This window comes from Callospermophilus lateralis, chromosome 15 (genome assembly GCF_048772815.1).
Source record: "Callospermophilus lateralis isolate mCalLat2 chromosome 15, mCalLat2.hap1, whole genome shotgun sequence".
Taxonomy (NCBI): domain Eukaryota; kingdom Metazoa; phylum Chordata; class Mammalia; order Rodentia; family Sciuridae; genus Callospermophilus; species Callospermophilus lateralis.
The window spans coordinates 80495559-80517516 of NC_135319.1; the positions used below are offsets into that span (position 1 = coordinate 80495559).

The 21958-nt window shown below is 47.9% G+C and overlaps 1 protein-coding gene across 2 annotated transcripts in view; it reads right to left on the reverse strand.

Annotated features, from left to right (window-relative positions):
• Gfra1 (GDNF family receptor alpha 1) overlaps window positions 1–21958 on the reverse strand; it is a 188688-nt gene that overhangs the window by 36253 nt on the left and 130477 nt on the right. For both annotated transcript variants that reach the window (XM_076834590.1, XM_076834591.1), the window contains one exon: window positions 19332–19668. In XM_076834590.1, coding sequence (XP_076690705.1) covers window positions 19332–19668 — 337 coding nt within the window. The remainder of the gene's footprint in view (window positions 1–19331; window positions 19669–21958) is intronic.

The window sequence follows — 21958 nt, forward strand, 5'->3', positions numbered from 1 at the left end:
TAAACACAGGATGAGCGTTGGTCAGTAACTTAGGCTCCCCTTTCTGCAGGGGTCTGTTGGATCCCACCAGTGCCATACGGGACTACAGGACTCCAACACCCAGTATAAACCCAGACCTTGGGGATGAATCCCTTTATTGATCAATTTCTGTAAGAAGTTATTGGAGTTTTTCTCTGAACCCAGTGTGAACATTAGGACTCCTGAGTCTTGGATTTCAGTTCAAGTCATTTGGTTTATGAAATCTTTTCCACTGTTCTGTTCAAGGAAGCCAAGTATGACAGGTAAGAATGAGCACAGGCCTAGGGGCCCCCGTTTCTAATCCAGCTCCACCTATTAGGCTCTTACTCCTTAGCATATTCTTTAACTCTCTGAGCCTCGGTTTTTTTCATGTGGGATGTGGAGCCAATGCTATGTACCGTCACTTTAAACAGCTTCAGTGAGGTTTAAATGACAATTAACAGAGCTCCTTGGATACACCAGTTGCCCAGTAGAATTTTACTCCCACCTCTTCATCTTTTCTTCCATTTATCACAGCAGCCTTTATCTTCCCTTGGTAGAACAGACCACAGATGTTACCAGTGGCATCCACTGCGACCAAAACCAACTTCAGAAGTCCAAAGCCAGGAATCCTGTTGGGTTATTTACAAACCTCCCAGTCGTAGGGACTCATAAAATAAAGGCATTTTAAGAAAAGCTACTTTTCCCCAGGGGTGTAGAGGGAAAAAAACATATTTTTTTTAAAATGATGAAATATCAGTAAGTTGGTTAATACTTCCAATATCTTATGCAGAATAAAAACAACTTGAAAAACATGCTGCTAATATTAGCAAGGGGATGATGAAGCTGGAACACTGGAATGGTAATTGTCTGGTACAGTGACACAAAACAGATTTTTCCTCTTTCTGTTTTTAGAAAATTACCTTAGCCCTTTTCTCCAGCAGCCTGCTGGTGCACACATCTGGAAAGCATCTTTCGGGAATCAGAGCCTGTATTAAATATATTTTGTGGGGGATGTTATTTTGCATTGCTGTTCTTCACTTTGTGCTGTGCATTCTGGCTTCCTGGAGCGGAGGCCTAGTGTCTGCCTGGGAGCAGGTTGTGGAGCTCAGGGGCTGAGCCCTGGTCTGCCACCTCATGGACGTGCATGTGGGAGAGGAGCAAGCAGTATGGCTGCTCCTGAGCAAAGGCCCCGGGGCAGACCCACACACTCCAGGTGCCGATGTACAAAGCTCCACACATCTTGTGTTCCTCAGTCCCTTAACTTGGGTTCCCACTCATGGTACGATTATTAAAGCCAGACAAATTGATACACCACGAGTGGTGACTTGGCCAGACAGCAACCACATGTTGTTAGGAAAGAGCACTGAAAGGTCCAAGAAGCCTCCAAGACGGTCCTAATGCCTTTGCTTCTGGTGACAGGAAGGACCCTGTGGCCAAGTAGAGATCGTCACCTGTTCCCTCCAAATCCCTGCTAAGGTCATCCTGGTACTTGGGATTCTCTAGAGCATACAGCAAAACCCTGGGGACACCTCGATGGCTGCTGCTCCTCTGGCTCCTTGGCAGCTCCTGGCTGCAAGGGTTCTCCTTGTAGTCTGCCTGGCACGTGGGTCACAGTAGGCTACCCTCACTGTGCTCTGGGCCTTACCCCCACAAGCTCTGACAAAGCCTCACCTACTGAGGAAGGTGCTCAGGTAAGGCAGGGGGTTCTTGCAGAGGGTTGGTCCACGCATCCTGCTTTGGGCATCTCTCCAGGTTGAGCGTTCAGCGAGAGCAAGCTGCAGGGCGGAGGTCGCGCTTCCTTAGCCTTTCTGATTACTCATACTGCACTAGTCCCCTGAGAGAAGCCCAGTCATCACCTGATCAATCTCAGCATCCCTCCCGGAGCCACCCTGCATGAACACTGACAGCCATCAGTCAACGTTAACCAGGCAGTTAACAGGCCTTGACAGTGACTCTCACCTGGCAAATTTGAATAGCAATTCCTGGGCGTTGGCAAGGGAATAGTCTGACTTAGAAGGGGCTTTCAGCATCCGCTGATCAGATGCCCCAGAACTGCCCTTCAACCGGGACTCCTGCTCCACCGCCCTCAGCCAATCCCTCCCAAGGCACAAACTAATGGTTGCAGTATAAGCAAATTGTAAGGAGTAATGGGAACACAGAAGGATCAGGGACAACCCTACACTCCATCTCCAAGAAATAAAGCTGTTTGTGTTACCCAGGCCATGCCATGTTCATTAATGCAGAAAAGCTAGCTTTGGCGGTTCTTGTTTTTTAGCTGAAGAAATTGAAGATTTTCTGGATGATGAAACCATCATAAAGTTCTCGGCTATACAACAGTCTGCTGGGATGACTGCAGGTGACAAATACATTAGAACTCCTTAAGAGTAAATTGTATCCAATAAGCTTTTGATGTTTCTGCAGGGGAAAATTTGTAACTTTATAAATTTAAACATTTATAAATGTTTATAAATTTGTGACATTTGGCCACAAGAAGCAGCAGACATCAAGATGTTCAATCCATCTTTCACCAGTAGCACCACACCTTAAAACTCCAGGCCAACAGGATGGAAAGTCATTTCCTAGAGAATTCTACAGGCCCTTCCATCCTCAGGAGGGAATTTCAGAAGTTGCCTAATCTTGTCCTGGAACTCTAAAGAGCTCCATGTCAACTGCTCAGGAACCCTGGGAGCAAAGATCACCCACCACACCCACCACACCCACCGTGTCTTCATTAATTATTTACACCCACCCTTGCTTCTGAAAGGATTTCGAGGTACATTCAGATGTGGCCAAAGTCAATAGAATCAACGTCAATGCTAGGGAGGAAACTGGGGGCTACGGGAAGATAAGATAGAGGAACAAACTGCAAACATCTTCTGGCTAGATGAAAGCTACACACGTGGGTCTGGGCTTTTTAGCAATCACAGGGAGTAGAGGTTAAATGACTCCTTCCACAATTCATGATCTCTGAAAAATGGAAACAAGACAGATGCAGAGGAAAAAACCACCTGTGGTAGAACACATACCGTCCTTCAGGGCATCTCTGGTCCCCAAAGATGTCTATATGGTAATCTCTGGAACCTGAGAATGTTACCTGACATGGCTAAAGGGACTCTGCAGATGTGACTGAGGTTATAGATCTGGGGCGAAGGGAGGTTACCCTGAATCATGTAGGCAACAATATAATCATAAGTACCCTTCAAAGTGGAAGAGGGAGGCACACAAAGAAGTCGGAGTGCACCCTGTGGAAAAGTCTCAACAAGCTCTTGCTGGGTCCGAAGAGGAAGAGGAGGGACAAGCTGAGAAGCAGAAGAAAGGAAATGAATTCTCCCTGTGCCTCCAGAAGGAACTCAGCCCTGCCAATGCCTTCATTTCAGCCCGGTGAGACCCATGATGGACCTACAGACCTACAGATCTGTAAAGAATAAATTCATGTTGTTTAAAGTCACCATTTGTGATAATTTGTTAACAGTGGGAATAGAAAACCAACCCACTACTAATCAGCAGTATACAGTAGGGGTTTTGAACGGAGAATTTGAAAATGGACTAGCACTTCAATTTCAATCAACCATTCACAAACCATGATATTTGAGGCATGTATTTTAATTTCTCTGAAGCGTAATTTACCAGTCTGAATGTCAGAAAGGCCTTCAGATGTTACCAGAAGGCTTGGGTACACCTGGCCCTGGCACCTGGTAACAATTTACAGCCATTCCTGGTCCGTACGTGGGGACAGAACCTCCTAAGTGCTGGTTCTTCTTTCTCAGCCCAGAGGCTTCACATGCAGCTTGGGACCTCTGTGAAGAGCTAGGGTTCAGATGACCACCTGGTATTTCTTCTAGAACTCATCTGCTAATGACTTTGAAATGTTTTATTCTGAGGCCACCGATCCATGGGTTCATGTGCTCAGTGAAGTCATGATTAGTACCAGAAGTCCACTGAGGCCACTGAGATTTCTCCTGGAATCTCCCAACCTCCTCGAGCAGAGCAGTGCTTTTTATAGGTTTATGGGACCATCGCCCAGGAAAACAAGCGGTGGTTCTGACACTCTGCCCTCTACTGTCTGGCGACTGAAGCCCCCAGGCTTCTGTTATTAAAAGGAGCGCTGACCACTTTAAGAAGGAAATGTGGAAGGTGGCAATTTAGCATCTTGATGTTTACAGTCAGAGAAACTGAACTCTAATGAGCTTCAGCAAAAATTGGCAAACTAGAAGAAGTTATCCCAAATGCTGCTTCTTTCAGTCAAACTTGGATTCTCTGGGGTTCCCAGTAGATGAAAAACTAAAATTCACAGGCTCTCTTGACGTTAATAAATTTGCTAAACCCCTCCCTTTGCCCCTGCCCCCGAAGGACAAGCACTAAATAGCTTTCTGGAGCCTGGGCCTCCCGCTCTGCCCAGCAGAATGTTAATTCACCTGTCGTACATTAAAGATGCCTAGTTTCTGGGTGCTCTGGGTGGGGGGGTGGGCAGGGAGGCGAGTGCATGTCTGAATGGCTAACGACCTACCCTTCCCGAGCAAACTTTAAACAGAAACATATGAAAATAAGATCCCCTATTAATCTTTAATGGGCTTGCAAACTTCCTAAGGAAAATTATATTCAACAGTAAATATACACTAGGCCATTTTTCTTCTAGGCAAGTTGTTTTAAAGTCAACAGAGACTTTGAGCTTAGCAAACAACTAATCCCTGATATCTTCCTTCCTAGATAGGGTGTAGAGAATATCACTATTGCTCAGGAGGCAGGGAATTGTGGCGTTATACATCGAAAGAATAAATCACTCCGTCGCCACTGGATGATAACTCTCCGCTTTTCTCAAGAATCCACAGCTCTTCTTAGGAATCCATTCTTATCTTTAACATCCTCTCGTCAACAGCACCCCACCTCCCAGCCCCATTTTCTACATTTTATCTAAAACTTCCACAGCAGCATTTAAAACTATATTCCCCCCACCCCTGGTTTTTTCCCTTCAAGGACAAAGGAGCTGTTTCTGCAATTCATAAGAGCCATTTCATAGACACTGGCCCCTCAACTACTGTGCCTCCTGGTGATCCCAAGGCTTATCCTGATCCATGCATAGAGACCTTAAAGGTCCCCTCTGGTCCCTCCCACCAAGTCTTGCTAGGTCTGAGCTCCGAGTGGTGCCACCTTCCTTGGCTGCCCACACTTGTCTCCATCACTATTTTGTGTCTTCATTTTGTTGACAGTGTTGCCCATACTGCAAGAGAATTATGCCCGGCACAAAATAAATGCTTTGTAAAGATCTACTGAGTGAATGAATGAGTGAATGTGTCTGAGTTCCATACACCATGGCACCGGTCACTTACTGGCCAAGTTTCAGCACACACATCTTGGTGTTACAGGTTTGACAACCTAACAGGTGCTGATGAAGAAACAGTAGCCCAACTAATTGTTCCAGCACTGTACGAACAACTCCACTGACTTAGCACCTGTCACAGACCATGTTACTGCACGAGCTCCAGTCATTTAATAAATAGGGACCTTCCCAGACAGATTAGCCTTATTCCACCGGTGAGGACACTGAAGCCGGTGAGCTCCACCACCAGCTGGACCTGGAGTTAGAGCCAGCTATGGAAGAGAAGCCCACGGACGCTCAAGCTCATGCTCACCCCACGGCACTGAAAGAGGAATTAACATTTGATCTTTTCACTGCAGTTCTTGGTCTTCCACCGCCATTTTGATGTGAATTGTGTGTTCGAGAAGCCCAAATCTGATTTAGTTGGATATAAGTGATCTTTACTAGGCCCAATAAAGTGTAATGACAGGATTAGTGGGCATTCTTTTTGTTTAATAGTGCTTGCAGTTTAAAATCTTAAAAATAGAATATCTGCTGTAACTGTTCAGTAGGGCTCAAATGCCATCCCCAGACACTGCTGTGCAGAGAGGTCTTCCGGGCCGGGCCTTGTCTCTCCAACAGCCCCGTCCCCAGGCTGTGTGCATGGTCAGTACCAGATGGCATGGAAGTCAAGAGGTGGGGGCACCAAAGTCTGTCCCCACACAGGAAGAAACCAGCAGACCCCACCCCACAGCCTTCCTTCACTGAAGAAGCTGGTCTGGTTGGAACCATCTCTGGGGGGCCTCCCACAGCAGGTGGGTGCTAAGGATCCTAGGAAAGGGCAAGAGGTCTGATGTCAGATTAAATCCCACCCGCCTGACTCCTGAGCTTCATCTGCCTGCCTCCTTTTATCTCCATGTATAAAAGGCAGGTGCTGTGGCACCTTCTCCACAGAGCAGAGCCCAGGACTGAAGCCCATAACTTAGTATTTGGGTACCAGGTTTAGTGCTCAGCTAAGCACTGGCACAAATGATGCTGTTCCCACTCTCTAGGCCTTTCTTGGCTAGCCATGTCTCCAATCATGCCCTGGGAGGCAGTCTGGGGCAGGGGCTGCTCCTTCTTCAAAGAAGGGGGCAGTGCAGAGGAGTCATGTGAACTCCCCAGCACCCTCAGCCAGGGAGGAAGACTTGGCCAAGGGCAAGACTCCAGCAGGGTCCTGGAGGTGCCCTAGGTCAGCATCCTCTGTGTCCCATGTGGCCAAAAACACTTAGCCTGGTTCCCTTGGGAGGGCCCTGTCCTAAAAGGGTTGGTAACAGAATCCCGTGGATAAGGAATATTTGGTGCCACCTCTTGTACACCCAGAGCACATCCCTTCCTGTTTTCTCTGCACTAAGAGTACTGGGGAGTGGCCCAAGGGGAGTGGCCCGTGTTCTCTCCTGACAACTAAAGAGGCTTCCACATGGAAAAACTGACAAGAAGAGCAGAGTAAAGCATGCCAGTTTTCCTCATTTGAATACCTCAGGCCAAAGATTGCTCTAAAGGTTGTTTTGGAAGGAGGATTCTTCTCAAATGATTGCCCTGAGCAGCTCTGCTTTGCTTTGCATTTTCAGGCACAACTCTGACAAATGGATTTCAATCTCAGGCCAAGGTCAGTCTGCGGACAAGGGACTGTCTTCTCAAGTGCAATGAGGGCAAGGTTTGGATGGACAGTGGAGCTCAGGCAGCAACTAAATACATCTGTGGTTACCATATCTTAGGATACTATGTGAGCGCGGAGCTATGCCCTGGATGTTAGAGCCCTTTACAGTGGGTTCCCATAGCCTTCCAAGCAGAGGCCCACCTTAGTACAGCACAGAAACTTCCCAAGCTCGAGCCCTGCCTGCACCTTGGACTATCTGTGCTGCAATTGTCCTCTCTGTCCCTCATTGCCACCTGGCCCGACCCACACCCCGGCCATAGCACGTGCCACCCTCTCCCAAGTTCCCTCCCAGTCTCAGTGCCCAGCAACACTGATCTGTTGCCTGCTCTTTCTCAGGCTCAGCTTTGCAGACCCCTGTGTGGACAGGGTAAGGCCACCAGCACTTCCTAAAGCAGTGCTTTCCTCAAGGGTGGACCCCAGACCAGCAGCAGCAGCAGCAGCAGCAGTAAGACCAGTGTGAACTCTCAGGCCCCAACCTGGACCTCTCATATCAGAAACTGATCCCAGCACAGGCTAAAGCAGGGGAACCCTAACCCTAAAACAACAGCCCTTGGGAGAAGGCCCTGAGCCCACTCCCCTGCAGGCTGTTCTGACATAGCATTAACAACTGTCAATGCTTGTCCCCTCACTGCTGAAGGCACCTCACTCATCTCTGACCTTCAGGTCTCCCAAAGCACCTGCTGAATAAGTGAATGAGCCAGCCACCAGCAACGTCACGAGAGCAGGCAGGGCCACCAGTATAAAGCAGATGCAGTGGACCCCCAGGTATGTTTCAGCCTGAATGTATGACAGGGAGGGGACGTTTCCCCATGTGCTTGTGTCTTAATTACACAGAAAAGTTTTCTAGGGCTGTGTCCAGATTCTTTGCTGGAGTGAGCATTCTTAGAAAGAGGGGTCTCCCTCTCTCCAGACCCCCTTCTAGGAAATTCCAAGCTGTTACATGCAGCCAGCTAACTCTGCAGGAGGAATGCCAACTGCTGGGTGCTTGTAGGAATCCTGAATTCCCAGCTTTATGGCATTTCCAATTCTAAGGGTGGACCCAGGCCAAGTGTCGCTGTTCTCACCATGGCACACGATGAGGGGCGGGAAGAGCAGAGAGGCACTGCAACTGAGATGGCCCACACCTGCAGGCATTCCAACAGGCACAGGCTCGTCGCAGAACCCGTGGAGAGCAGAGCTCCACTCTGGCTTTCTGGGCACAGAGAGTTGGTCTCCGTCAGCCTGACCATGTTAGTACAATGGTGAAATCCTTCGCGTTCTAGAAAAGAGGACCACTTATGAAGGTGCTGTCTGTCGGGGGTATCTCTTCAAACAAGAAACCAAGCTGATCCAGGTGTGGCAGCCTGCCACCCAGCCCTGAGCCACCGCATGGCTGCCAGCAGACACTCAGCAGTCTCTCCTCCCCCAGCCCATTTCCACTCGGAAAGCCCTCAGTGCCCGACCCTAGACTTCCCAGAGCCTCACCATCCTGACCTGCTGCCGATGACAGGCTGAGCACAGGCAGCACCCCCCCGCACCCCCCCCCCCCACTGTCTGGGTTCAAGGAGACCCTGGAAATGCTGGTGCACAACCACATCTTCTAGCTCAGGATTTTCCTGGTCCATCTTGCATACCAGTTCTCAAAGTGAGATCAGGGACCCTGGAGGTCTCAGGGAGCCTTATAGGGGCCACTGAGAACCGCTTCCCTCGTCACACAAAGACATGTTCACCGGGCTCACTCGCATTCTCTCACAAGAGCACCATGGAAATTTTCCAGAGGCCACACAATGCAAAAAACTCAACAGGCTGAACGCATATAAAAGAACCCAGTTGTCTTCCAGTCAGACCCCAAATTTGTAAAGTATAAAACTATGTCATGTTTTTCCCCTAATTTTTTTTTTTTTTTGGAAAATAAAGTGATTTCTAAGAAAAATAGGTTCTGTTGTTTATAGTAACACATAATGGGCTTCTTGATGTTATTTTTAATTAAAGTAATAGGTATGCAAACATTTCTTCAGCTTTGATCCAATATAGGAAATATCAATAGATTTAACCCATATAAACAAAACCCTTTGGGATCCTTAGTGATTTTCAAGAGTGTAAAGGAGTTCAAAAACCAAGAAGTTTGAAAATTGCTGTTTTAATGAGAAATGAAATATATTTGCAGAGGGGTACTTAAGCACTCCATCTTGACAAGAGCTAAAGGCCCCTACTTACACGCCTTGGTTGGAATAAACAAAAAGTTCGAAGTCACCTCCAGCGTGCATTTGCACCCATCCCAAGTATGTCTGGGTGGTTTACAAGACACACTTTGCACAGAAGTGAACAGCAGTGTTTAAGAACCAGGCTTAAGTCCCAGCTGCACCACTTGGGTGACTGGGGAGCTGCTCGAGATCTCAACCCCCCAGTGGAGCAATGGGGAGGGTAAGGACAGCTGCCACTCCCAGTGTGTTGTAAAGAGCTCACTGGGCACAATGCCTGGCAAACAGTAAATGTCAAATAAATGTCGCTCATCGTCACCCTCACCACCCCTGCCATCTTCCACACATTCCTGCAATTGTGTCCCTGGCTCTGCAGATTCTGAGCTCCTGAGAATTCTCTGCCCCCGGTTGTGGCTTGATTCCTAATGGGATGATCGGATGATTCACAGCATAGAACCATCCAGGGGGAGGAAGGTTCGAGTCAGTCTCACTGAGTCAGTGACTGCCCTTTGCTGGATCCTTCACACCACTGTGACTCAGACACAGCCCCTCGAATCTCGAACAGCCCCCTTTATTCACGGTTACTCCAGGTCACTGAGGCAGCACGTGCCCAAGAGGCTGCCAGGGTCCCCCCACGGCCTATTCATTCTTAACAATAGTGACTCTCAGCACTCTGTGCCAGCAGTCTCATGGCCAGCTCATCTCGCATCTTACTGAGTATCTTTGTATGTCCATTATTGTATATTCTGGACAGAAGTGTTCTTGAGATGACCCATGCTCCAAACACACCTGGACCTTGTCTACCCCGCCTCCACCCTCGAACTGTCCCCAGTGGTGCCAACGCTGAAAGGAGGGTGATGTCTGAAGCTTCACCACGGGGCCTCAGGACTGCACATGCGGCCTGTCATGGCAGGTGAGTTAGTGTAAAGCAGTAAGAATCTGCACCCCCATCCCAGTTTAAAGGTCTGTCTGCCCCTGGGGGGACACATTTGGAATCTCGAATCTGTCTTTGTCCTAGTTGATAAACACTTGTGGGGAAAGTCAAGGAGAAAGAAGGGCACATTTTCTGTCTTTGGTGGCAGGTACCTGCTGATGCACTGGCTTCTTTAATCCCCACAGCAGCACTGTGAGGATGGAGACGTTGCTTCCATTCACAGAGGGAAACTGAGGCCTCAAGACACCCACACCAGAACTACAATGTAGGCCAAGTCTGCCTCACTCACAGACACACACTGACAGCAACCAGGGAAGGGAAAAAAAAAAAAAATTCCCAAGACGCCAGCATTGTGTGGGACTTTTCACACGGATGGTTCTTTTAAATTCTTGTTTTTCTTGGATGCAAAAATTTTCTGCATAATTAATTGCCTTCGGAAATTACAGAGCAATTTCCCATTCACTGAGTTGGAAATGCCCATAGAAATGTAAATGCCGACGTGTCTGCAGGATACCTAACTTGAGGTGACACAGGGTGGAAGGTGGGTGTGGGGGAGAACCCAAGCCTCTCTGTGAGGTCCAGAGAGGATGAGCACTGATGGGCTCCCCAGTTCACTACTGGCCTGCAAGGGGGTCAAGGGGGTAAAAGATGACTCCCCACTCCCAGCTCCTAGTTGCACTAAGAAGGGTTCAGGTGGGTTTCCAGGGCCAGAACCCCAGGGTGTGAAAAGCCCATACCTGGAGAGATAATCTGGGGACCTGGGGTTCACACTGCTCAGCCCAGCCCTCCATGGGGTCCTGCTCACATCAACAGGTGTTAATTAAATAGGATACATTCCCCTCACGGAATACCCGGTGATCATGGGCACTTGACGGAACAAATTCCAGACACAAAAATGAGCCTGCTCTGGGTCACAGGCTGTGGGTGCGATGTCAACTGCAAACTGTGCATGACCAAAAAAGGAAATATTGTCTGCTGTGGGGGCCAGAATAACTCAGTCTAGGAGGTGGCGTGCCGGTCAGCATGGGATGCCCTCAGACGCTGAAGCCAGCTGGTCTGGATGAGGCCACCCCTCAGGAATGCCGGGGTCTTCTGCCTCATTCTTTTGAACCTCTTTCCTCAGTGGATGTACAGTTTGGAAATGAGAGCTGTATGAAATGGAAGCATCCTTTCCCCTTGGAATCAGCGGGGAGAAAAGAACATGAAATCCGCCTGATTAGGCTTCGGACTGGGCTTGGGGAGGCACGAAGCTGGCTTACCCCACCTGTGAACGTCACGGTTGCTGGCCTGCTAGTGGGCAGAGCACAAGGGTCTCTTTGAAGAGGAATGATCTGTGCCGAACAGCAGAGGGGATCAGTTAGGGTCCTCTCAGCTGCCCAGTCTTAGACAAGGTGGTCTGAAGGTCAGGGATCCAGAGACCCCCTTCACACTGTCACCCCCTCACCTTTTCACCACTCCTGGAAGTGATCCTGAGGTCTTGCCCCCACCACCCCAGCTTCCATCTCTGTTCTAAGATGAAATCCACAAAACGGAAGGTTTCCTAGTGATGAATGAAATGGCCACAGGGCGGGGAAAAGGTAGGAAGACAAAACTCCCGGATGACCCCAGCATGTGACATAAGCATGGATTATTTACAGCTGGTGTCACTTTGCAAAGAATTCATCTATGCTGTGAGATACACGGCCAGGTCCCTGAACTCCACTGCCTTCGGGAGGTGAAGGTTGAGGTGTCTGAACTCAAATGACTGCGCAGCAGAGGAATTTAGCAGCAAGCTGGGGCAGCCTGAGTGTCTGGGAGACGGAGCACGTGACAACACCTCTAAGACCCTCGCAGTCACAGATGGGGTTCAGTAAGCAGGCCTGGGGTAAAGAGCGACTTAATGATAATAATTTAAAAACCAGTGTGACACCCTGGGAGGATGTTTTTTCCCTATTTGTAGAAACAACTCTTTCAAAATCAGCAAGCTGTCACAGAGCACTCACTCTGTAATAGACAACGAGTGCGCAAGAGGAAATTAGATAAAGTCGGAACTTAATGAGCATGTATTACCTGGGTAGCTTTTTTTTTTTTTTCTTTTAATGATGGATGCTAAGAGGCTCTGATGGACATTATGTTCCAACTTTCTGTGAAAACGATCTTTGAAACTGATGCTGTCTTACTTACTGAGCCATAAAGAGCGTCTGGACCAAGCGGGCCAGGTTTATCACCCTGGCTGTCTGGAACTAAAGGTAGCAAGGTGAACACTGTAAGAACACTGTATTCTTGTCATGAAAGGCTATCATTTGTGACAGAAACCAGGCTTCAGAGTTGGCAAGCCTGACTGAATCCCAAGTCCTCCATGGGGAAGCTGGGTGCCCCAGGACTGGCCACTCCACCCACCAGAGTCTTGCAGGGTGGCTGGCAGATTAGGGATCGCATTAGTGAACTGAGCCCAGCAGTGGTCATCCTCAGCACCCCGTGATGGCTTTTTGCTTCCTGGCCCCCTCATGCCTTCTTTACCATGGTCCTGGGCTTTTTTCCCATGACCACTATGGCTACACTGTTCTATGCCCTTCTTCCTTCTGGTCCAGCTCAAATGGGAGCCTTGCCTACAGCCAGAGGAGTAGGTGATTCTCACCTCTGTTCTCCCAAAGCACTTTGCATCTTCCTGATCATAGACTCCCGCACCTTGTGGCAGTGACTGTCCTCATGCCTGGCTTCCTCTCTGCACTGTTAAGGGCTGAGGTGTCTGATCTTGATACCTGGCACAGTAAGTGTAGGATGGGTGATGGATGATGGATGGATGGATGGATAAATAGATGGAAAGGTAGACTATGTGTAAAACCCAGAGCTTCCATGAATTCTTCCCTGAATAATTTGACACCAATAATCACTATTCTTTTCTTCTGAAGACTCTGTTCTCTCTTGGCTTTTCCAAGATCTTTGTTCAGTTCTCCAACTTCCAAACTTCTCTTTGGCTTCATCAGAACTCACCATCAACCTGCTGCTCCCAAGTTCAGGTTCTGACCTACTTCTCTTCTCACCCACTGTCCCTGGGGAACAAATCTCACTACACACCTTCAACAACAACTTCTATGTGGCTGATTGTAAAATCAATCCCCATATATAGCCTTATCTTTGAGATCCACTCAAGTTCTAAATTTATTCACTCATTTACTATTTCAGCAAATATTTAGTAAACGCCTCTTATGGCATCTATCAAATTTCCCAAGTTATTCTCCTGTTCTCCCTGGCCCTTTTAGTCCATCCTCTAATGCACCCCAAGAATCTCCCAACTGGCCTCCCCTGCACTGCTCCCAACTGTGTGCAGTCCTCTGATGTGCTTTAGACCTTTGATGGATAAAATCCAACACCTGAACATGGCAGTGGCGGCCCCAATGTCTTGCTTTTATATCACACTGAGTTTTCTCCTCCTTTTCCTGGACAATCCCCCAGACTCTACTTCCCACCCCACCCTTGAATCTGTCCCAAACTGAGCTTCCCTCCTGCTTTACCTTTCCTGCTTTTCAGCCACCAAGGCCTGGCAGGAATACAGCTCCTGAGACCCTCCACTAGGACATATGGGTTCTCTGTTTGGGCTTCCTGGGAAGATCCAGTTCAATCCGATTCTTTTTCCATTCGCTTTCATACTCAAAAACAGGACAAGATTGAATCTGGTGTTCAAGTCTCCATTTGCCCACGTGGATCCAGTCATCAAGACAAGGTGAAAATGTAACGAAAAGGAGTCCTTGATTCTTACTGTCTCTGGGCCAAGAGTGGCAGAAGGGACTTGGGGAGGATGGGGGCAAGTGGAGGAAGGGGTGAGGAAAGGGAGGCAGAGACCCCGAGCCTGGCAGATGCAGAAAGGGCCTAGCTGGAGAGAGGGAGAAGCCAGAGTAAGTCTGCTCAGGTGTTTTTAGTGACAGGCTTCAGCAGGAACAGACAAATGGCTGCACGTGGACTTCTGCCAAAGGAAAGATAAGGAGAGACAGGAGGTGACAAGATGGAGCAGGTCCTAGCTGGATGGAGCCTGACTCGCAGCTCAGCTCAGCCAGCCAGCAGGGATGATGGAGCCCCATGAGTGGGGCTGAATGGCTGCCCATCATGCGCAGGGGCTGGGAGAGGCCCAGAAGACCCAGAAGAAAGAATGTTCTCCCACCTGATGGAGTCAAAGCTGACAAGGTGACAGCAGATGCCAGAGGATAGCTCTGCTTGTCTCTCAAATCTTAAATCCACTGCACACAGCCGTGGAGGAATCCCCACGGCCTCCAGTGCACAGACAGGGTGGGAAGCAGTTCCCACCCGTGTGGCATGTGAAAAACAAAGCCATTCGGCACTTGGAATGCATTGCTAAAGACACCCATGTAATCATTTGAAATGAAAACTGCTCAAATGAACTGGAAAATGTTTTACTTGTATTTTCTCAAATTCCCGAACCTTTCTTTCCATGGTTCAAAAGTTTGCATTGTCTAATTGCTGATTTCCATTTGTGAATGAATCAGTGTAAAATAAAATTAAGTGCCACATTAATCTACCCATCTAGTTTTAGGCATTAATTATCCTCTGAGCCATTTTCTCCTGTGCTTGCCACGTGTCAAGACAAGCCTGGATATGGCGATGAAGAATCCATTTTTTGGACTCAGAAATTCAAGCCCCAGAAGTAGAGGATGTCCTTGATCTATAAGATCCACAGTTTACTGTGCAAAAGGGGTCTGATTCCAGGCAAATGAAACACATTTCTCACGTGTTAAAGGCATACTAACATTGTCAGCCTGAATAAGTCACCAGAGTGGAAATTCATTGAGTAGTTTTGTGACATGCATTCACAACTGCTGCATTTGATAAGCACAATATATAAAACAGGGTTTTATATATATAACGAATATAACAGGGTTACCCTTAGCCTGGCAAATACGGCATTGTTTAGGGAAGAAGTTCAGAAATTGCATGTGTTTTTATTCCAGATCCATACCAAGGGACACCTTGCCTTCCTAGTTCTGCTAAAAATCCCCCAGGCTTCCAGGATGTAATTATAAGATCTTGAATGCCCCAGGGAAAGAAAAACACTACATACTTGGTGAGTTTATCAAAATCACCACCTTTGGAGACTGTGCAGGTATTAAGTTGGGCACCTAGAGGGGGCAGTATATCTCCATGAGGCCTTGAAAGCCTTGGGCACACAGGGCATAGAGCCCCTGACCCTTTCTTTGTGAGATTCAACATTATCAAAATCTTTCTAGGAGGAATGAAACATCCTTGACCCAGTATTCCTGAATGTAAAGGCAACACCAAGATCCCCTTCAGCAAACGCTGCTAGGAAAGGGACTGCTATTGCTGCGGGTGGAGAGCTGGCAGGCTCTGGAGGGAACCCCTGAGGGCCCTCCCCTGGAGCAAAATGTCATGCTTTGGGGAGAATGTTGCATAGCTGAGCATGCACCAAGAGCTGTTACACTGGTGTCCAAGGATAGAGCACCTCTGCTGCACATGCAGGATGACCAAGACAGTCAGGGCCACCAAGCCATCAATCATGCTCTGGGCTGTGTGGGAGCAGTTAAAGCCACGAGGCAGGCAGACTGTTCAGTAAGTAGCCTCAGGCTCCCTCTCGGTTTGGCATTGGGAGCAGAATGAGGTTTGAGTGCGCCTCTGTGATTCTTAGATGAAAACAGGAGGGTCATGCTCAAGGGGACCTGTTGATAATGAGGAATAGCTGCAGCACTTGAGTGATTAATTAGAAAAATTAAAGAGATGGGAGCAAATATGTGGCAGCCCGAGTCAGTGCTCAAGTGCTGAGTTTATTCTGATGTCAGAGTTTGGGAGGAAGGAGGTAAGGTATAATTTTGCATTATGTATATAAAACAATTTGCATCAGGAATAAAGGAATATGTTTCCTTTAGGCCAAACTCAGTACCGACATCCTTCCAGGCAGTAAGGAAAGCAACAAGAGGAAAACCGGCAGGGGAGACCCTGTGCTCCAGGGGAGGATGTGAGGCTTTGAATTTCCCCCCAGCCCTATAATAACACCTCTGTGCTTGCTTTGCTGTAGACAAGCTTGGAGGCCTAAACAGTCAAGTTCTCACTTTTCCTAGCTACCCCAAGAGGAAAGGAACCTGTCAGCTTCCTAAAAAGGGAGAAGGAAAACAAAGTCAAAAGGAAAAGCTCAAGTTGCAACTTGCTGTTTGAAGGCACAAAGCAGAAGAGAAACAGGTTTTGTGCAAAGGTACCCTGGGACCCTGGGGAAGGAAGCCTAAAAGCTGGGAGTAGGACAACATTACATTGCAGAAGTTTTAATGAGGCGCAGCAGCTCTTTGCTAGGCTCTGATGTTAAGATGGAAAGGGAGTATTTGCAAGTGTGAGCTTTCCAAGAGTGTGGTGTTTAGGAAGCAATTTTCCCTCTTGCCATCTTTCCTACTGGGGTTATTCAAATGAGGCCTGAAGTCATCAGGGCAGTGGGGCTGGGGTTCCAGGGACTGTGATTTCCCCACCAGAGCTGCCGCTCTGGGAAGCTGTACAACAGCCTCCCTGAGATGGATTGAGTAGTTATGAAATGAAAGGCATAAAATTAAAGACAAGATTAATAAAATCTGATGAAAGAAAACGCTGCGAACCAACCTAGCAGCTCAAATTACATTTACCACATTAGATAGGGACAGGGTAATCATGAGTAATAAGTTCAGGCTCTGGAAAGAAAACATGAGCTAAATAACTTAACGACAGGTATCACCAGGGGAAGGCCCTGACTCACCTTCCCAGGAAAGACTCAAGGCAGGGCATAGAGCCCATCAATCACACCGAGAGACAAATCTCACTTGGTGGGGCTCCTGGGTAGCCAGCCCTGGACTCTCAAGTTGCCTCTGAGCTCTACCTAGAGCCAGAAATGTGACAGCCTCCAGGTGCAACCTCCATCCATGGGGCCTCCACCCCACTGCTTGGTGGCTACCATCTGTCCCATTCCGACCTCCGCACGATCAAGCACAATCATTATTAGGCACAGGCTGTCTTGCACCTATTATATATTTCTGCTGCATCAGCTGGGTCTATTCCCTGATATTGGGGGTGTCTTTAAGTTTCAGAAAACTGTTCTTCAGGTCAGTCTGAACCCCCAGACAGCAGCCCAAACATCCTGTTTTCTGCAGGTCTTTTTGCTGCCCCTCTCCCCAGAGTCCCCCAAGTCCCCCAGTTCCCAGCTATTCTCGCTACAGCTTAGCGGGGTAGCAATCTGATTTATGGATTGATATCAACCCTCCAAGGAGTCTCTCTATAGAACAATGAGCCAGGATATGCAAATTGACTGTTCAGGTTGCGCTTCTGGCCTGTGCAGGAGAGTCACAGACCTTCTCTGGACTTCATATGTAGGCCAAACCTGTGAGCAGAGAAGGCTCCCCTTCCTCTGCCACCCCCTAGTCCTTGTTCAATGGATAGAGCCTTATCCACTGCTCCCTTCCTGCCCTGTGCAGCTTCCCTTCTCCAGGCAGGACCAAAACCCAAGCCTCCTGGCTCTGGCCCAGAAGTGGTCAGATGGTATCCCAGGAAGAAGCTGTTTGGATTTAAGGCAGGTAATACTCTAGAAATCAAGTCCTGTTCATAGAAGAAGAGTTCCTTCTGCTCAAAGACTGAAGATACCTAGGAATTTGATTTTCAGATCTGGGGGTCTCCAGAGGCGTGGTCTTCAGATTCTCTGCTCCTTCCCATCCCTGCTCCCTGGACCAAGTTTCCCTGTCCTGCTCCTTGACTATATTCACCTTCCACTGTGGGTTCTTTAACTTCCTGCCTGATTGGGCTCACTGAGGCCTATCCACACCCTCAGGATCTCCACTACCCATCCTGCTCCTAGCTCACAGCTGAGGGTCCCTGTGGACCAGGAACATCTGACTCCTCCCAGCAGTCAAACTCTTTATTTTACACTTGGTCATCTGAATCCCTCTTCATAAAGCAGATCACCTCCTTCCAGGTAGAAAAAAAAAAACAAAAAGTGGAGGGATATTACTCCCAGAAGATCTTCACCATGAGAGAGGTAGAGAAAAAATTAGGACTTTCACTTTGCTTTGGTTTCTGTGAGAGCTGGTTTAAAGAAGGAATGGGATCCCATTCTCCTAGAATAAAACAAGTTGATCAGAAACTCAGCTGACCAGAGCTCTCAACATATCAGACCTTCTTTTCCACTCTCTGCCCTTCAGAAATGGGGAACTGAAAACAAGAACCTAGTTACACTCTCACCTACTTGTCTACCTGTCTAAAGCTTATTGAGCACACAGGATTTTGTCAGATGTGGCACTGAAGTCTCCTAGATCCTACCTTGGGGACAATGTACAGGTGTGATCCAACAAGCTGGCCCATCTGAATCTCCAGCCTAGGATCCAGTTTGCTCTTCTGAATGAGGCAGCAGCACAGCCCCAGTCTGCAAAGACTCAATCTCTGCTCATCAAAGTCTACTTGCTTTGATCAGCAACTGAACTCAGCCCTAAGTTCTCGAAAGACATACATCAAATTGTCAACAGTGGTCACCTGAGGGCTGGGCTGAGTGGGAGCAGACAGAGGGTACTTTTTCTTTTCATTCTATCAAATCCATATGGCTTTTTCTCTTTTTATATGGAGAATGTGCTTCTAGACTCTTTCACACATTAAAACCAATCAATAAATGGCCCAAAAGGAAAAGGATTCAGGCCCTGCAGAATTTCTGATGGCGGCTGAAGGTGGAAGAAGAGCTAGGCAGGAAGGTATCCACTCTTCGTAGCCACAGAATGGCTCAGATCAGACTCAGGCATTCTCAAAGCTGACCTCCCCAGATGGATATGGCTCAGCTCACTCCCTTTGGCTGGGGTCTTCCAGTTGTCTTTCCCTGAAGACCAAGAGGCTCCATATTTCCAGTCAAATCCTCCCCTGACTTTCTTAAACTCCAATGGTCCCTGAAGACTTGAGGAGGGGGTACCTGGCTCAAGCTCACCTCACCCAGGTGATCCCCTCCCGACCAGAGAGGTGCACAGGACATGCAGTGCTATTTTCCTGATTCCAGAACCTCTCAGCACCCCCTAGTCAAAGACAGGATTGTCCCCAGGGTGACAGGATAAACAGCTGTGAAAAAACAATTTTTAGAAGGTGAAGTCAGATTCTCACCAATCTATTCAGAGGCACAATCCTTGCCTGGCTCTCTGCCCTGGAGCAACGCAGAACACTGAAGCTTGGCAGCTGGAGAGGCCACCAAGGCCCCCTGCACCTCAGTGACCACCCAGCCACTGGAGCTCTTACCTACAGATGTAATTCGTCTTGCAGGAATCCTGCAAACTCAAGCAGTTGGGCTTCTCCCGCTCCTCATAGGAACACACAGGCACGATGGTCTGTCGCCGCCGCTCTGTGCAGGCGATGTCCCTGCAGGAGCAGAACAGCATTCCATAGCTGTGCTTGGCAGGGACCTTGTCAAAGAACTGCCGCAGGGCCTTGTGGCACTTGCGGCGGTTGCAGACCTCGTTGGACATGCTGGTGGTGCACGGGGTGATGTAGGCGCTCCTGTACTTCTTGCAGGTGTCGTCGAGGTTGCAGGCCTTGGCTGCATCCAAGCAGTTGTTCCCTTTGGGAATGTGCTCCACTGTAAAGCAGAGAGAAATGGTGAGACCGCAGGCCAGCATGAGGTCTGCCCACGCCTCTCCTGTTCTCATTGAGATCTTGACATTCACCTGGCCATGCTGGAAGCTCTAGAACTCAGCAAATTTTGAAGCTAATAACTTAATGACTTCGTGGCAATGAGAAAGTGTTAGGGGTGCAAACAATGGGAGTGTACAGCCACACACAAGCCCCCGGTATTCCCCTCGATGTGAAAATAAGGAGAAGGTATGGAGTGAGGCCAAAGGAACTTAGGCACCTGCCTGGCTAGGAGCAAACAAGGCAACAGGAGAATGCTTCCAGCTCCTGCTCTATAAACTGAAATTAGGATCAAAGAAAACAGCAACAAATTATATACTTGTTCATGATACAGTATATAAATGATATGCTGAATGCAAGTATAATTGCCATGCAATCCTTCAGGAATATAATTATGTAATAAATGCATATAGTACATGCTAATTACTATATGATTACAGAGTAATTACATGGTTATTTGAGCCCAGAAGACAAAATATTATGCCAGCCTCTCTAAACAGGAAGAAGCAACTACAATGAAGCTGTATTTAAGTTTCAGCTCACAGGCCATTGGAAGAAAACCAGAATAAATCACATAAAAATTTGCAAACTTCAATTACCACTTAACTCACCACATACAAAAAGTCATCTCTGTGAGTACTGAAGTTTCCAACTAGGAAGATTCAGCTAGAATTTTTGGATAGAATTTCAATGGGCTTCAAAGAAGCCCATTAGGAATCTCACAAAACATATGCTGCCTTCCACTCAAGCCCTCTCTGCTCAGGCTGCCAGAGAAACCAGTGCCATCCACCATGGGGCTGCTCCCCTGCAGTCTGGATGACAGCACGGGGGCATGTCCACTGGGTGGCTGGGCACACTGGCCATCACCCCATCCAATGGGTAAAGTTACAAATAAATGGACAAGGAGAATTGAGCTGGTTCCTACATAGAGGTGCTCTACAGGGAGAAGGAAGTGGTAGAAAAACTTTCCAGAATCAAATGATAAGTGGAAGACTGATAAGCAGGTGTACCAGTGACCCTCTGGGGAAGAGAGGAAGGCAAGAGATGAGTCATGCATAACTGTGAGATTAGACACAAGTCTAATCTCAGTCCCTGCTCAGCCCTCAGCCCCTCTGTGGATTCTGTGACTCCCTTTCAACCTGTTGATGAGGTCATTTGGGAGAGGGTCCAGATAGTTGTGGGGGACTTAAAGACAGGGTGTTGTGCTTACTGCACATGTAATTGGCACATGGAATGGTAGTCTATCTTAAAAAGGAAGGAAATCCTGTGATCCAGAACAACATCAATAAACCTTGAGGATGTGACACCAAATGCAACAGAGTCCCAGAAGGACAGATACCGCATGACTCCATTCCTATGAGGAATCAAAAATACTTGAACCTACAGGAACAGAGAGTGGGTAAAATGCTGGCTGGGTTGGGGGATGGCTGGGGAATTGCTACTCAAAGAGCTTAAAGTTACAGCTCTGCACACTAATAAGTTCTAGGAATATGCCTACAACGTCCTTCCTAGAGTTACCAATTCTGTATTGTGGTCTTAAAATTTTGTCAAGAGAGTGGGTTCCATGTTAAATGTTCTCATTATGATTTAAAAAAAAAATTAAATGAAAAAAAAAAAAGGGCACACAAAGTAATTTCAACATTTCAGGGAAAGGAAAACCTCCTGTGGTACTGATGAGTCTTGCTTTAAAAATACCCCAAAGGGCTGGGGATGTGGCTCAAGCGGTAGTGCGCTCGCCTGGCATGCGTGCGGCCCAGGTTCGATCCTCAGCACCACATACAAAGATATGGGTCCACCGATAACTAAAAAATAAATATTAAAAATTCTCTCTCTCCCTCTCTGTCTCACTCTCTCTTAAAAAAAAAAAAAGAAAAGAAAAGAAAAAAGAAAAAAAGATCTTTAAAAAAAAAAATACCCCAAAACTCTGAAACCACAGCATTCTACCCTGGCACCATGAGCTGTGTTTTATTGTGTCCCAGGTTCATGTGTCTGACATCTGAATCGAGAATATTTAATGTGGAAGACAATAAACAAGAGATTCAGCCTTTCTGGGGTATGCAGCACAGGGGGTGAGCAGCTGCACAGGCAGCCCGCCGGGTTTCCAGGCGCACCTGGAGCTGTCCCTCCGTCACGCTCTTCCAGGCTTCTCTGCCCCTCACTCAGGCTCCGTGGGACTCGAGGAGGGAAGAAGCCATCATGCTCCTTTACAGGGACATCAGGGCCTCTAGGCCGTGGCC